Below are 18,161 nucleotides of genomic sequence, written 5' to 3'. Positions count from 1 at the left end.
ATGGAGTAGTGAATCAACTCGGCCTTGGAGTATGAGAGTTTTGATAATAACAAAGGATGAATTATGAGAGTTGAAGCTGACCAAGGACACAAAACAGTCAAGAAGAAGATATGAATATCATGATGTGTAATAGGAGTAGCTTATAAGTTCTTATGTGTTGTATTGTTTTGATTAGCTTATTTTGCATGTGTATGCTTTGTGCATGAGTTAATCTTAATCTAATTGACTGAGAGTGAGTATGATGATGATTTAAAAATACTTGGAAAGATTTTTGAAGTATAAAATTGAGTTTTTGAAAGTTAACTCAAAATAATTGATTATCGTTAAGTGTAATCGATTATTCCAGCAACAGGTGAAAAGAGCCTTGCTATAATAATCGATTATATGTAAAATAATCGATTATTCTGTTCTTGAGTGGTTTCCAGAATTCATGAAGAATAAAATAATCGATTATCCTTTAAAATAATCGATTATCTGGATCTGAAAACTTTATAAATAGCTTTCACACTTTGAAACTTTAGAAGTGAGATGAACTGACAATCAAAAAGAGAAAAAATGATATTGTGAAGTCTTTGTGACCTTCTTGGAGTGTTTTCTTTGTGAAACCAAGAAGAAAATTTTTTTGTGAAATGCCTTGAAAAAGATCATCATCATCACTACATTCTTGGGAGAGGAAGATTAAGATTTGTTTGGAATTCACAATCTGATTTTTTTGAACTTCCAGGTGAATTCGTTCCTTTAATTCTTTGTGTAAAGTGTAAGGGAAATCTTGAGTAAGTGTCTCAAGTGGTAAGGAATTCTTGTAGTGGGTTTCTACAAGAAGTACTTTCTTGGGGGCAAGAAAGTGGTTATCTTGAATGTAGGAGTATATATGCATGTGTGGTATGCTTGTAAAAATTCTTCATTGAGATAGTGGAACAAATCTTGATCAGGTTATGATTGAGGACTGGATGTAGGTCACATGTGGAGTGGCTGAACCAGGATAAAATACTTGTGCATTCTTCTCTCACCCTTATCTTTTACATTGACCAAAATCTTGGTTGAGTGTTAAAGTGGCTGATCTTGACTAATATGTTTGTATGCATAACATTGCTTTAAACTGAATCAAAGTATTGCATATTAGTTGTTCTTAACATGGAACTTAATCAAGATTAATCAAGAAAGCATATAGGACTCATTTCCATTGGCAAGTCTTTCAAGGAACTTCTTTGAGAATTCATATTAGAAAAGTTTAAAATTGAAATAAAGATCCTTAGAATTCTGAAAAAAAATTTAGTGTCATAGAATCCAATTCACCCTCCCTCTTGGATTGAGCCATTCTTTTCTAACATAAACTACACAGATTCACACATTATAATTCTAGTTTGGAGTTTCCCCCTCATACATCATACACAAACAAGACAAAATTGAGAATCTATCCTACTACCCACAGATAACTCACACCCTGTAACAAGGTTCTTGCTCCCCCTTTTACCCTGATGATTGTCAAATGTCGGGTGTGAATCTCCAACTTCCTTTTGGCTACCTGCATTTCTCTCTCCTCTTTAAATCATGAAAGCACGAGTTAATATTTATGAGAGATAACCTTAGTTTTACTATTCTATTTACAGGGAACTCTAAAACCCTAACCCACATGTAACTCATTGATAAAAGAAATAATTTAATCATAGTTAATTATTCCTCTGTTGTAATTAAATAATAATTCATAAATAGTTATTTTAAAAAATATTTTCCTTTTTATCTAATAACACTTGTCATCATAAAATACTCCAATTAATTAATTTAAAATTCCTTATTAATTTATTCTAAAAGATTGAGATGTTACACTTACCATCATTATTCCAATACTATCTTCGTTGCTACTTATCACCATTGTCGTCGACCACCATTACTTTTACAATCCATTAGTACCATTTACTATCACCTACCATCACCTTGTCATCATTATCATTGTTATTATTATTATTATCATCATTATCTCAACATTATCATCATCACAATTTTTGTCACTATTATTTCCATTAAAATAATAATAATTTATTCTAAAAATTAATATTAAAAAATATTATAATAAATTAATATTATTTTATTTATATTCTCCAATATCATCAATCAATCCACGAAACAAAAAATTGTCAAATAATTTAAACATTTAATACATACCAAATACAGCTGGTAGTTAGTGATCTTTGTAGCCAACTTACCTAACAAAACATAAATAAATGATGAGCGAGATCTTTTGATAAAGAAAAATCTGAGCGTTTATTATGTTATATATCAATGTTACTCATGTGATTGATGTTAGCTAATGTAATTTATTTAACTATTTTCCTTGTTGAGCTTAAATTCATCAACCAAGTCAATTTCTGTCACCTATTTATTTTGACAAAGTCCAAAATACCATTCTAGAGCATCTTGATAATATCCCTCGTGATAGAATCTAGCTAATTGGAAGGGGCCCAATCAATAATGAAATTAGTTGATAACAGTAATATTTCCCTCATTAATAATGTCCTTAATTAGTTCTTGTTCGGTGTGGTGTTTTTCTTAGTGACTATTGACTAGGTAACAATTAACATGTGTCTAACGTTATCTTATAGGAAGATTATGAAGCAATTTCTCTCTCTCTCTCTTCCCTTAATATAATTCAAGGTCTTCAAGAAATTTCACCACTTTCATTGCTAGATTCTAGTGGGTCCCCCAACTATGACATATAACCAAAATTAATGGACGATAATTTTTCCTCTTATTTGCACGTAACACTAACTACCAAAAAATACGTGACAAATATTTACCAACGAAACTTCACTCTTTCCTAACAACAAATTACATCAGATATATACCTAATCCCTGACTAATCTTTTGAGAAGGTTCTACATGGCAATGCTTGATTTCAACTTAGTGAACAATAATAGCTGGATAATGAAGTATTAATTGCATCATACTGAATATAATTGGCCAAACATCTTAATATGTTTTGTTCGGATAATTTCTTTTTCTCTTTGAATACATATAAATTTTTAATTTTATTTTTATATAAGTTAAAATAAATTTATGTATCTCAGTTTTTAAAGAAATTAGATAAGAGAATTTTTATAAAAATTAATATAGGTTAATTTTAACTTGTAAAAGAAATCTATTTAATTTTGTTATAAATATGTAGACAAAAGATTATCCAAACCGAAGTCATGTGCGTAAAAATGTTTACAAACTTTTGAGTAAACATAGACTTCTTCCTTTTTCTTCCCCTATTTTCCTGTTCTGTTTTTGAACACTAAAAGGTCCTCACTCTACGCCAGCAAGCTCTATTCTTTGTACATAACTATTTCCTCAACAACACCACAAGTACATTCACCATAATCTATTAATGGAAACTAAATAAATTTAAAAGCAAGGAATAATAAGAAATTCACTGCACTGCTCGAAATCCAACAGCAGATAGTGGCTATATAAAAACACTTTGTTCAAGTAATATATCCCACTTCTTAATGTATTAAGTTGTATGAATAATTATGTTGTTTAGTTGCACTCAATTATTATTATTATTATTATTAACATGTATATGGTTCTAAATTGTGGTTATGATTGTAATTAAAATTACATGATAATTCTTGATATTACGAAAAATTATTAAAAAAAAATGCAATGATAAGATTTGAGAAATGAAAAATAATTTACATTGTGAGCCACAATTTAAAATCTTGGATAAGTACTTATCTAAGATTAAAGTTGTGTTTGTTTTTTACATTCTATCTAATAAGTCTTTCTATTAATTTTTCTTATTTTCTATTTTTTATTGTTTTATTTTCAATTTTAAATTATTCAGATATTCATCAGATCCATCAACTTCTTACAAAATCGATAACTTTTACTCGTGCCCTAACCCATCTAATTATGGGCTAGATTTATCTCAGTTTTTTTTCTTCTTGCCTTTGGCTTTATAAATTAGTTTATGCTATTTTAAGAATCAATGTCACTACCTTTTTTCATATCATTTACTAAGACACTAATATCATTATCTTTTATTCTAAACGTGTGTATAATTCAAAGTAATTAGATAATTTCTGCGGAATTGTCTCGAAAGTTATGAAATCTATAAACTGAATGCACACTAATTGAGCCATATACTTTCAAGTAAAAATCAAGGCAAGTGATGAATTTTATGGACAAATTTGTATACATAACATGTAAGTTTTTCATGGTGGACTTTGGAATAGTTATGAAAGCAGAAGGGATCTAGAACAGTACCTTACCTCGTCCTGAATGACGATCTGACTTTTGTGGCTGTGAATTATAGTCAACCATGGCATTCACTTTGCCAGCAAAGGTAGGGCACATGACTCCAATTAGGGTAGAACAAAAAAGCTTTATACCAATGCTAGGCCCAAAGGTCCCATAGTTGAATGAGACTTTGAACCCAAAAATTTTTCTAAACCAATTAGGCACTATTTTGTGGACATCATCACAAATCATAAAGTTTACTTATCGATGTTAACTGATATTGCTTTATTATGTGACAAAGCAATCTACAACATCTATGCATGCGCCATTTTTTATTTTTTATTTTTATTTATTTATTTTTTTTACTTTGAAGTAGTAATAGATCATGGTATAAACGGGTAATATTTTAATGGTTAAATTTTATTTTTTTATTAATAATTTTTGTTCTTCTATTTTTGAATAGAGACACTTAATTCTCTATTTTTGAAAATATGAAATCTTGTTCCTATCATTAATTTATAATTTGTTGATCGTTATATTTTGATATTATTTAATAACTTATCATCGTTTAAGTAAGGTGATATGTAGAAATAAAAGAATTTAAAAATAATATATAAAAATCTTTATATATATATATATATTAACAAGTAACTAATATTTATTTTATTAATAAATTTTATTTACATGATTTTTTTATAATCTTTTTTTATCTCCAAATGTTATATTATATATTAAATGTTACATTACTTAAGTATGATTAAACTTTAAAACTTAAGATTAATAAATGTCACGAGGACAATCCATATTTTTTGAATTAATGAAACTAAGTTTTTCTATTTTAAATTAGATAAATCAAAATTGAGAATTAATAAAAATAGATTAAAAAAAATTGTAATTTAGCCTATTTTAATCAAAGAAACTAGGGTCCTGAAATTTTCTTTTATCTAAATAAGTATAAGAGGAAAAGAAAGATATTTGAAAGAGAAAAAAACAAATAGTTGTCATTGGGTAGAAGATGATTCATCATGGCCACGCAAAAAGAATCCAAAGAAAATAAAATAACTCCTCTAAATGGTTTAACCATGCTCTTAATAATTAAGATAATACATAGTTGAAGGATGATGCTAGCATATGAGAATTTGCCTGAGAAGGCAATGAAGAATTAAAACTAGGGTTTTATTAGATCAAGACACTATCTTATCAGAATTGTTTGCTTTTGTTATTTAGATTTGAAAAGGGGCACCTGAATTCTTTACAAAATAACCTTATACTCTAAACTCACTCTATATATCCATTTCTCTCCTCTTTTGTTACCACCGTTTATTATAAGTTTATCTATAAAAAAAAATATATTAATTTATACATAAATTAATTTTAATTCATGAGAAAATTTATTTTATTTTATTTTTCTATATAAATACTTATTGAAAAGTTTGTTTAAAGAAAGCTTTATTGGACATGATTTTAAGAGTCTTGTATCTTCTCGTCATTTTCACATTATGATATGCTTTCAATGACACGATATTTTTTAAATCATCGCGACCCTTTCAGTGTGTGTATGTTATCTGACCCTAAAAAGAAAGTTTTAACTTGTAGTTTATGTCTTTTATTACCTGATGAAGTATTTTTCTAGACACAAGTCTAACTTAAGAACTAACTCAAAGGGAATCAGACATATATCCCCGAATTCAATTATACTACGTATTTGCTAGTAATAAGTTGGTTTAATTGTGTTTTTATCACTTAAATATTGTAATTATATAATTTTGATTTCCAAAATTTTAATTAGGTAATTTTAGTCTCTAAAAGATTATAGTTGTGTAATTTTGGTCCTTCAATTTTTAATTGAACAATTTTAGTCTCTCAAATATCGTAATGTGTGATTTTAGTCTCTGTCATTAAAAATTTAATAATTTTAATATATATTTATTATTAATTAATAAATAAAATTTATATATTATTATTTTTATAATATTAGTGATAAATTAATATCAATAATATTATTAGTATATTTATAAATAAATTAATAATTTGATAAATATAATTTATTATATATTAATATACTTTTATAAAAATATAAGTATATTAATTAGAAATATACTTATCTTTTCTTATATATTTATATTTTTCTAAAATTATATTACTATATACTAAATCATATTTATCAAATTATTAGTTTATCTATAAATATACTAAAAATATTATTGATATTAATTTATCAGGAATATTAAAATACTAATAATATATAAATTTTATTTATTTAATAATAATAAATATATATCATTTGATATATTAACAAAAAAATTATAACATACGTTAACTTAAATAAGTAAACAATTGTATAATTTTAAAACATTACATATATATATATATATATATATAATATATAAATTTTAAAATTACTAAATGTTTAATGTGAAAGACTAAAAACGCACAATTATAATAGTTGAGGGACTAAAGTTGTTCAATTAAAAATTAATCACACAATTACAATCTTTTAATGACTAAAATCGCTCAATTAAAATCTTGAATATCAAAATTACATAATTGCAATACTTAGGGGGGTGTATTGGTTTAGGATTTCGTAGGATTTTAAAAGACTTTTTTTGAGTAAAAAAGTCCATTGGTATTCAATCAGGATTTTATGTCACTTAAAAACAATCCAGTGGTATTCAATCTGGATTTTCAAGATTTTTTAAAGAGTCCATTAAAATCCACTGGTATTCATTTGAGATTTTTTACAACTTAAAAACAATCCATTGGTATTCAAAAATATAAGGATTTTAAAGGATTGTTGTGTGAGAGGGATTTTGAAGGACTTTCTAGTGTTATCTATAAATACCAGATTCATAAAACAATCCCATCCAAACCCAACGGATTTTGAAGGATTGTTTGAAGTGATTTTTCAAGTGTTACAATAATTTTCAAGTGGGTTTTTCATCTTTTTTTTTCTATGCTCCTGTCTTCTCCATTTTTTCTCTACTAATAATACTATACTATTATTCATTGCTCATATATAATATTGTAGTACTGTTCTCATCCCATTCTCCTATTTTGTGAAACTCTGATATGTAAATGATAATGTCATTGACTTGCTCTATTTTTCTGTTCGTTCTCTTTAATTGACTTGCTTTATTTTATTCTATGTAGTTGAATTTGTTCCTTTATATAACAAAAAAAATGCTTGAAATTTCAACTTTTAAGTGGTAATTTTTTTTATAACATACGTCAAGAAGAAAAAAAAGGTGAAAGATGAAATTGATATCATAATCTCTAAATATATATATATATATATATATATATATATATATATATATATATATATATATATAAGATGAATTTGTTAGGGTTTCTGTGAGTAGAATGAGATGAAAATGGATCTTAGTTGGGGGAAGAACCCTCTCAGCATAAAAACTGCGAACTCTCTCATTCCCTTGAATTTGTTACTCTTATCCCTCCTTTTATGACTCAACAATTATTTTATTTTTTTTACTATGAATTTTTCTTTTTATTTTTATATTGTGAATTTAAGATTTTTTTTTATATTTTTAAAAAAGAAAATTAACATAAGACATTGCAGTATCTAATTTTTTAGGATTTAGGATTTATGCCTTCATTAGCTTATTTTTTAAAAAATAAAATATTGTTAAAATATTTGTTAGAATAATTTACATTTATAAATATCGTTAAAAATTATCATATAATATATAACTAAAATAAATAAATATATATATATATATATATATATATATATATATATATATTCTCTATATCTAAATACTCCTATTTATATAAAAAGATTATATATCTAAATATTTTCTCAGTATCGAATATACTAATTTTTTTAATATAAAAAATTATCTTTTGTTTCTATATTTTCGTTTTTACATTTTTTTTATAATGATTGAGATATTTGATCCATTTGGATAGCCAAGATATATTCGATCTTGTATAATTGATGTGCTTCTAAAAATAATAATATAATTTTATTGATTTTGTCTCTTATCCATAATTATTTATATAACTGGTTTTCAACATATATTATTTTAGTAATTCAAATGGGAGATTCACATGAAAATAATAAAGAAAAAGGAAAAGAGAAAGAAAACTATGAAGCTTAGACCAAGGAGGATTCCGATGAATTGTTACAATTGATAGTGGATGCTATAAAAAGATGATAGAATATTATTTAGAATTATTATTATTATTTATCTAAACATTATTGTTTTTTTTTAATTATTTTATCTTTGACTCTTTTTAAATTTGAATGTATGATTTTTTTTTTAAATCTTATCAAATGTCAAAACTCCACAAAATCCCACAGAATCCATTAAAATCCTGATTTAAAAGTTTTGTAGAATCCATTAAAATCCTGATTTTAAATCTTGTAGAATCCTGCAAAATCTTAAAAGTCATGAAAATCCTGCAAAGTCTTTTAAAATCCGCAAGATTTTTTTTCACTAAAAAAGTCCTTTAAAATTTTAATCCAATACACCCCCCTTAATATCTCAAAAACACAATTAAACCCAATAAGTTAAAATTTTGATTTATTTTATTAAAATACTCCCAATTGCATTTTTTTACCCAATGTCCAAAAACATGTTAAAACACAAAAAAAAAACAAGTGGAGTTATATTAGCACTTCCAAGTTATATATTTGTACTTGTTTAATATATGATTATCAATTTTAAAATATTTTATAAATTTATTTATAGAAGAATAAAAGGAATATTCATGCTTGATTGCTTCTTCTTAAAAAAAATATTTTATTTAGTTTAAATATATTTTTAATCCTTTAAGTTTAAAATAAATTTGATTTTATTCCCTTAAATTTAAATTTGATCTTTTTAACTTTAGTAATTTTAAAAATATCATATTTTATTTTTTATATTTAAATCTTATTAAAAAAATTATTAAATATAGTCACATAAAATATGCCTAATAATATCTATGTTAATGAAAATATTATATTAATCTCAATTAATCTTACATAATTCTCAATTTTTCACTTTTAAATATATTTTTAGTAATTTAAGAGATTAAAATAAGATTTTAAAAAATTACATGACTAAAAATAAAAATTTTAAATTTAAAAAATAAAAGTAAATTTATTTTAAATTTAAAAATAAAATAAAAATTATTTTATAAATTACAACTTGTATTTGTGAATACTAGAGAAATCATGGTCATGTCAGATATATACACAGAACCTTGAAACAATGGAAATGAAATTGCCTCTTCTGTATCAAATTATGGCCACTCTGAGTCTCAACAACTGCATCAGTTGATAGGACACCTCTTGTATGGATTGGACTAAAACAAGGTAGGTAGAACTGCAGAATCTGTCCTCTCTCAAATGTCACTGCACCTTCATTTTTGTTTCATCACTTTCTTGTGAGTCAGTTAAAATCTTGGGATATGTTCTCTTCAAGTTGAGCTCTAGACCTCTAGTCAATTTTCCCCCCTCAATATGTTGATTTAATATATAAAATCGTTAATATTTAGAGTATTTTTTTTCCAAAAATTTTGTCATAATAAGATTTTCTCTCTCTCATAATATGTAATAAAAACTGATTATTTAACTTAATATATAACGTTATTTATATTTATAGTAGTTTTTCCTTTTCGAAAATTTCGTCATAATAAAGAAATTATTATTTTTTCTCAAAATATGGGTTAAAAACTTATTATTTATAAGATTAATCTTATTATATCATGTTACATAAAAGTGTTAACATTTAGTTTTTTATCCTAAAATTTTGATCTAATAAGAATTTTTTTTTTACTCAAATACGAGTTAAAACCAATTATTTATAAGATTAATTTCATTCTAAAATTAGTCTCGAATAATGGTTGATTTATAATGTTTATTTTATATAATAAGATGTGAATAATAATGTTGATATGTATTTTATTATATATAATTTTTAATATTTGGAATAACTTTTTTCTCTAAAATTTTTGTTCAAATAAAGAAATTTTTTTTCTCAAAATATGAGTTAAAAAGATTATTTATAAGATTAATTTCATCTTATTACACAAAATTGTTAATATTTAAAGTATTTTTTTCTCTAAAAAAATCATTCAAATAAAGAATAATTAAGACAATTTTTTTCGTCTCAATATATGGGTTAAAAATTGATTATTAATGTATTATATAAAGTTATTAACATTTGAATTATAACTTTTCTATTTTATCATTTATGGTGTATTAGATTGTTATAGTTTTGATATTTCAAGTGATGCTCTTTTATTTTAATCATTGTTTCAACTATTTTATCTTTACCCCATTTAATCATTCAAAAACCGGTTATAACTTAATATATTCTTATTTTATCTTTATCTCATTTTCTTCAATTTTCTTCTCTTTTTGATTTGTGAAGTTTGTTTCTAAACAAAAGTTTAGAATTAAGGGAATTTGCCTCTTCGTTTTACATTTTTTTTTTCAATTATAGATACATAAGATTCTTTGAATGACGTAGGGGTGAGAATAAAAATTGTTATTCAAGTTTTTTGACAATCCAATTTTTTACTTTAGATCACAGTTAACAATGCTTGCTCTCCAATTGAAATTAACATTGTTAAAATTGATGTTTTTAAGTAAATTATAGATATATATTGTACAATCTAAGTATCATTTCTTACCTTCAATTTGCATTTTGTTTTATCAAATATTATCACATTCTACTTCAATTGTGATTTTTAACTATTTTTCTGACAAATTAAAAACTATCAACTATTAATTAATATATTAGCAACTTTAAAATTGTTACAAGAAAGAAGAAAATATTATATATATATATATATATTATTTAGCTTTTAACTTTATTTTTTAAATAATAATAAATATTACTTCTTTACACATAATTCAATATTATATAAAACAAGTTAGCCCTTAACATCTTGTTTAGTTAATGAGTAATGTTATATTCTCTTACAGAATTTTCTTAGTAAGTATTATATAAAAGATAAATATTTAATATCTTGTAACTTAAAAATTCAATATTTTCTTTATTTAGTAAGTAGGACAATCAGAAGAACGGCTAGAATTATTTTTTGGTTCAAAGGCTAGTGGCGAACAATGTATTAGCATGCTCTTTTCTATGAACTTTAGTCAACCTATTTATAATCACAATTTGAACTAATAATCAATGTGGTATCATTTTTTTTTTAAATCTGAAAATAATATGTCGGCCCATTTTTATTTTTATTTTTTGAAATTTACCACATTTGTTTTAATTATATTGAAATCATTTTCACTTGTTAAATACCGATGACATAATAAATTGATTTTAATATAATATATCAAAATCAATTTATTATGCATCAGTCATTATTTTGATTTATCACCTAAGCACAATATTGACATATTAAATTTCACATCTAAAATTAATTTTAAGAATATTTTTGTTAACTTATAATACTTTTAATAAAATTTCGATAGCCCCATACCGTTGCATATGTTATAAAACTAGTACCGAAGAAAAAATAAAAAAAAAAAACTAGTAAATTAAGTAACAAAACCAAACACTTGTACAGTCACATGCTCGATTATGAAAAATTATTAAACTCTCCAAAGAAAATAAATATAATTAAAATAATATATTAAGAGATGTGAATTGTTATATATTATACAATTTTAAGACATGTGTGAATCATGTCTATAATATATATAGACATCCACTTAAAGTGAAGCATTTTAATATTAATTCAATTGAAATAACAAGGCAAATGAATTATAGCATCCATTCAATTGCAATTGACCTGAATGCAATTTAATTCACCGTATGTGAAAATCAACGTGAATAACGCACACACATTTAATTAAAAAACAAAGGAACATATAATAAGTAATAATCAGGTTTTAAATTATATGTTTTATAAAAGAAAAAAAAAATAGAGAGAACAAATAAGATAATTTGAGATGGAGAAAAAAATCTGACTAGTGTATTTGTGCCTTCACGATCGGTTCCCGACAAGACATCTCTACCGACGGTAGCTTGACCGAATCCTAGACCGACCCTCTTAAGCCCTTTCGCTTTAATGGCTCAGGACTGGAAGGCAAGTGTACCGTCACGGTCGGATACCGAAAGGATGTCTCTACTTACGATAACTTCGCCATCACCTCGACCGGCTCCCTAAGGGCCACTCTGTAACAGCCCAAGCAACCCGCATGTAGATATTGTCCGCTTTGGCCGCAGCCCTCACGGATTTGTTCTTGGCGATGGCACGCATGCCACCCCAAAACGCGTCTACCAAGGCAAGTCCTGCCAACCCCATCAGAGTAGCGCAGCGACCCCACATGGCCAGATATTGTCCCACAATGGGTTTTGTTCTAGGCAATGCCCTCATGGCATCCCTAAACGCGTCTACACAAGGAAGGTGTCCACACCCATATATATGGCATGCTTCGTTCCCCTTCCTAACCGATGTGGGACTATATCCACCCCCCCTCAAGGGAGTCCAGCGCCCTCGCTGGCACACCGATCCGGGCCCCGGCTCTGATACCAATGTAACAGCCCAAGCAACCCGCATGTAGATATTGTCCGCTTTGGCCGCAGCCCTCACGGATTTGTTCTTGGCGATGGCACGCATGCCACCCCAAAACGCGTCTACCAAGGCAAGTCCTGCCAACCCCATCAGAGTAGCGCAGCGACCCCACATGGCCAGATATTGTCCCACAATGGGTTTTGTTCTAGGCAATGCCCTCATGGCATCCCTAAACGCGTCTACACAAGGAAGGTGTCCACACCCATATATATGGCATGCTTCGTTCCCCTTCCTAACCGATGTGGGACTATATCATATCCACCCCCCCTCAAGGGAGTCCAGCGCCCTCGCTGGCACACCGATCCGGGCCCCGGCTCTGATACCAATGTAACAGCCCAAGCAACCCGCATGTAGATATTGTCCGCTTTGGCCGCAGCCCTCACGGATTTGTTCTTGGCGATGGCACGCATGCCACCCCAAAACGCGTCTACACAAGGAAGGTGTCCACACCCATATATATGGCATGCTTCGTTCCCCTTCCTAACCGATGTGGGACTATATCAGATATAGTCCCACATCGGTTAGGAAGGGGAACGAAGCATGCCATATATATGGGTGTGGACACCTTCCTTGTGTAGACGCGTTTAGGGATGCCATGAGGGCATTGCCTAGAACAAAACCCATTGTGGGACAATATCTGGCCATGTGGGGTCGCTGCGCTACTCTGATGGGGTTGGCAGGACTTGCCTTGGTAGACGCGTTTTGGGGTGGCATGCGTGCCATCGCCAAGAACAAATCCGTGAGGGCTGCGGCCAAAGCGGACAATATCTACATGCGGGTTGCTTGGGCTGTTACATTGGTATCAGAGCCGGGGCCCGGATCGGTGTGCCAGCGAGGGCGCTGGACTCCCTTGAGGGGGGGTGGATATAGTCCCACATCGGTTAGGAAGGGGAACGAAGCATGCCATATATATGGGTGTGGACACCTTCCTTGTGTAGACGCGTTTAGGGATGCCATGAGGGCATTGCCTAGAACAAAACCCATTGTGGGACAATATCTGGCCATGTGGGGTCGCTGCGCTACTCTGATGGGGTTGGCAGGACTTGCCTTGGTAGACGCGTTTTGGGGTGGCATGCGTGCCATCGCCAAGAACAAATCCGTGAGGGCTGCGGCCAAAGCGGACAATATCTACATGCGGGTTGCTTGGGCTGTTACATGGGTATCAGAGCCGGGGCCCGGATCGGTGTGCCAGCGAGGGCGCTGGACTCCCTTGAGGGGGGGTGGATATAGTCCCACATCGGTTAGGAAGGGGAACGAAGCATGCCATATATATGGGTGTGGACACCTTCCTTGTGTAGACGCGTTTTGGGGTGGCATGCGTGCCATCGCCAAGAACAAATCCGTGAGGGCTGCGGCCAAAGCGGACAATATCTACATGCGGGTTGCTTGGGCTGTTACATTGGTATCAGAGCCGGGGCCCGGATCGGTGTGCCAGCGAGGGCGCTGGACTCCCTTGAGGGGGGGTGGATATAGTCCCACATCGGTTAGGAAGGGGAACGAAGCATGCCATATATATGGGTGTGGACACCTTCCTTGTGTAGACGCGTTTAGGGATGCCATGAGGGCATTGCCTAGAACAAAACCCATTGTGGGACAATATCTGGCCATGTGGGGTCGCTGCGCTACTCTGATGGGGTTGGCAGGACTTGCCTTGGTAGACGCGTTTTGGGGTGGCATGCGTGCCATCGCCAAGAACAAATCCGTGAGGGCTGCGGCCAAAGCGGACAATATCTACATGCGGGTTGCTTGGGCTGTTACACACTCGGTTTATAGCCGATTTGACACATGTGTACACCCTTTTCGGTCTTCTTCCGACACCCCCTCCCTTTAAAGAGCCACTCAGCCTATGGCCGAGAGGGCATCATAGTTAAGCCATGTCGGCCCCCACTCTAATCTTTCAGGGCCGAGATCCCACTCGGCTAAAGCCCGACTGGACCCCCTTTGGAATGGGCCTAGTCGGTCGCGATCCGATTTATCGTTCCAGTGTTTGTCGTAGTATCTTTAAAATAAGAACGGTTAAGGGAAATCCCTATATTCTCGGGGCACATGAAGCCCGTGAACGAGAAACTATAAAACTGAAAACCCTACAGTCGAGAAGGCAAATTACATTTTTGAATGCTCTGGGCTGGAGGCTTGACCTAGGAAAAAATCCTAGTCCACCTTTTGGCCGGAACATTTTGGCGCCCACCGTGGGGCTACGGTAAAACTTCTCCTACGCCCCAAGTCGTATAGAAGAACCTACACTTTACCATGGCGAGAGGTGGCACATCAAACAACAACTCACAACCCCCTACCATGGAGGAGATGATGGCCATGATCAATGGCTTAAGGGAGGAAAATGCACGATCCAGGGAAAGAGAGGAGGCCATTCAGCGCGAGAATGAGGAGATCAGGAGGCGAGCAGACGAGATGCAGGCCAGGTTAGAGGCCAGTACCAGGATGGTGGAGGAAGACGTCATGATGGAAGTCCATAGGGATTTCCGACCTTTCTCGGAAGCCATAGAGGCCGAGATCATCCCCAGGGATCATCGGATACCCCAGGTTGAACCTTTTGATGGAACGAAGGATCCCAGTCAGCATTTGACGGACTTTCGAGCTCAAATGTTGATCTGTGGAGGGAGCATGGAGGTCCGTTGCAAACTGTTCATGGCCACACTCAAAAAGGCAGCGCTTGATTGGTTTAGTGGTCTCCTAGACCGATCAATCACCAATTTCGATGTCTTCAGTCGGCTCTTCATGGCACAATTTGTCGCTAACAAGAAGAAGCCGCCGATCATGTCGGACTTGTTCGATCTCAAGCAGCAGCGGGAGGAATCATTGAAGGACTTTCTGCAAAGGTTCAATGAGGTCGCCTTGAGGATAGCGTCTTTGGACGAAAGGATGGATGTCATCGCATTCCAGAAGGGCCTGAGGTCTGGAGCTTTCGATATCGCGCTGGAAAGAGCAAATTGCTAGACGATGTCAGAGGTGAGAGCCTTCGCGCTGAGTCACATCAAGACGGAGGAAGGGCAAATCAGCAAAAGAGCGGCGGAGAGCCGAGAAGCAGTGGGCAACAATAAAGAGGGAAACAAGCATCTCCGACCGCGATCATATTGGAGTAAACGACGCGACCGTTACAACATGAAGGAGGGCAATTACTGGCAGACCGACCATGGTGGTCGGGAAAGGGGCAAGTGGACACGCAACAATGACGAAGAGAAGTTTACTCCGCTCAATGTCCCTAGAAGGCAGATACTTCACGATGTCAACAGCACGTCGCTATTCGAGTTCCCAGCGGCGACGGAGCGCCAGTTGGGTCCCTTCAAGACCGACTGGTGCGAGTTTCATAGGACTCATGGGCATTCCACAAAGAATTGTTTCGTCCTTGGAAGACAGATCGAGCGCTTGATCAAGGAGGGGCGCCTGAAAAATTTGTGGCAAGGAAACAAGAAGAAGGTTCGTCGGACAGGCGACATAGGTGCGCACAGGACAACACTAGGAGGGACAGGCATAGGGAGAGAACTCCCCCCAAGGACACTCCAGCAGGGTCATCGGAGGTCCATCAGCAAGCAATTCATGGGGATTTCAACACAGTGGCGGGAGGATTTGCAGGAGGAGGGGTCACCTCGGCTTCTCAAAAAAGGTACACCCGCTCCGTCATGTCCGTATCGGAAATCTGTCGACCACCGTAACCCACGATTTCCTTCTTGGACGCCGACTATGAATGGGTAGCTCCTCACAAGGACGACCCTATCGTCATCTCGACGATAGTGATGGGTTACAATGTGAAGCGCGTCCTGGTCGACCAAGGGAGCTCGACCGACATCCTCTTTTGGGAAGCTTTCGTGAGAATGAAGATCCCCAGCAACCGACTAGTGCCCTACACAGGAACCCTCATAGGTTTTGCGGGAGACCAGGTTGTGGCTAGGGGGTACGCCGATTTGGAAACAACCTTCGGACAGGGCTCGCAGATGAAAACGGTAACCATCCGATATTTAGTGGTCAATGCTCAGTCGTCCTATAATATACTTATCGGCCGACCTACACTGAACAAACTGGGAGCCATAGTGTCAACATCACACCTAAAGGTGAAATACCCATTGCCGAATGGGGATGTCGGGGTCCTCAAAGTAGATCAAGAGGTCGCCCGAAAGTGTTACGAGGACAATCCGAAGGCAAGAAGGCGATTATATACCGCTCCAGCTGAGAAGCACATCCATTCTGTTGAACTGGATCCTAGAATGGGTCAGCTCGACCACCGACCCACCCCCGCGGAAGATGTCAAGGAAGTGGAGGTAATGGAAGGGAGAAACGTAAAGATAGGTACCTCTTTGACTCCCGAGGACGAAGAGAGGTTGGTAAGGGTTCTAAAAGATAATGTGTCGGCATTTGCGTGGCATTCCAGCGACATGCCTAACATTGACCCAGATTTCTTGTGCCACAAACTTGCTATATTCCCTAGAGCGAAGGCAGTGATCCAGAAGAGAAGGAAGTTCGGCGAGGAAAAACGAAGGGCTATCGCGGAAGAAACGCAAAAGTTGGTAATGCCAGGACATGTCCGAGAAATCCAGTATCCAACCTGGTTGGCGAATGTAGTCATGGTGCGCAAGAGTAGCGGGAAGTGGAGAATGTGTACGGATTTCACCGACCTGAATAAGGCCTGTCCAAAAGACTCGTACACGTTACCAAACATAGACTGCCTGGTGGATGGAGCGTCGGGGTACGAGTTGCTGAGCTTTATGGATGCTTACTCGGGATATAACCAAATCCGAATGCATCCAGCAGACGAGGACAAGACCGCCTTCATAGCCGATCAAGCCAATTTCTGCTACAGGGTTATGTTGTTCGGTATAAAGAACGCAGGGGCGACCTATCAGTGACTGATGGACAAAGTCCTTGTGAGTCAACTAGGTCGGAATGTGGAAGCTTACGTGGACGACATGGTGGTAAAATCAGAAAGCGTCAATCGGCATTTCAACGACTTGCAGGAGTTGTTTGACACTATTGGCAAGTACCAACTCAAATTGAATCCCGAAAAGTGCTATTTCGGGGTCTATGCGGGAAAGTTCCTCGGTTTCCTGCTGACTCATCGCGGCATTGAAGCAAACCCTGACAAGTGCTCGACCATCATCAACATGAGGAGTCCATCCACGGTGAAGGAAGTCCAGCAACTTACGGGAAGAATGGCTTCGTTGTCTCAATTTTTGTCTAGATCAGCCGATAAGGCGTTACCGCTTTTCCAATGTCTAAAGAAGAATGACCGTTTTGCTTGGACGACCGAGTGTGAAGAAGCTTTCACAGAACTCAAGAGATCACTGGCATCGCCGCCGATTCTAACAAAACCACGGTTGAACCTCCCTTTGTTGGTTTACATATCGGCATCCAACCGAGCAGTTAGTTCAGTCCTTGTG

At 33.6% G+C, this 18,161-nt stretch overlaps 1 protein-coding gene and 1 long non-coding RNA gene across 2 annotated transcripts; one reads left to right on the top strand and one right to left on the bottom strand.

Annotated features, from left to right (window-relative positions):
• Window positions 1–908: 908 nt before the first annotated feature.
• LOC145956537 (uncharacterized) lies at window positions 909–4,454 on the bottom strand. The gene is made up of 3 exons (XR_014432788.1): window positions 4,249–4,454; window positions 2,164–2,204; window positions 909–1,542 (listed from the first exon to the last, which is right to left on the bottom strand). It is a non-coding gene; the product is annotated as an uncharacterized LOC145956537 (long non-coding RNA).
• A 12,069-nt stretch (window positions 4,455–16,523) lies between these two features.
• LOC109818823 (uncharacterized) lies at window positions 16,524–17,630 on the top strand. The gene has a single exon (XM_020384349.2). The coding sequence runs from the start codon at window positions 16,524–16,526 to the stop codon at window positions 17,628–17,630; it is 1,107 nt and encodes a 368-aa protein (XP_020239938.2).
• The last annotated feature ends 531 nt before the right edge of the window (window positions 17,631–18,161 follow it).

Source organism: Cajanus cajan, chromosome 3 (genome assembly GCF_000230855.2).
Source record: "Cajanus cajan strain Asha chromosome 3, NIPB_CcT2T_4, whole genome shotgun sequence".
NCBI lineage: Eukaryota > Viridiplantae > Streptophyta > Magnoliopsida > Fabales > Fabaceae > Cajanus > Cajanus cajan.
Note: the sequence above shows the minus strand (reverse complement) of the source record. Positions and strands in the feature narration are given on the sequence as shown.

Excerpts from the sequence above, each read along its gene's own strand:
- LOC109818823 (XM_020384349.2), top strand. The coding sequence starts at position 16,524 with ATGGGTTACAATGTGAAGCGCGTCCTGGTCGACCAAGGGAGCTCGACC.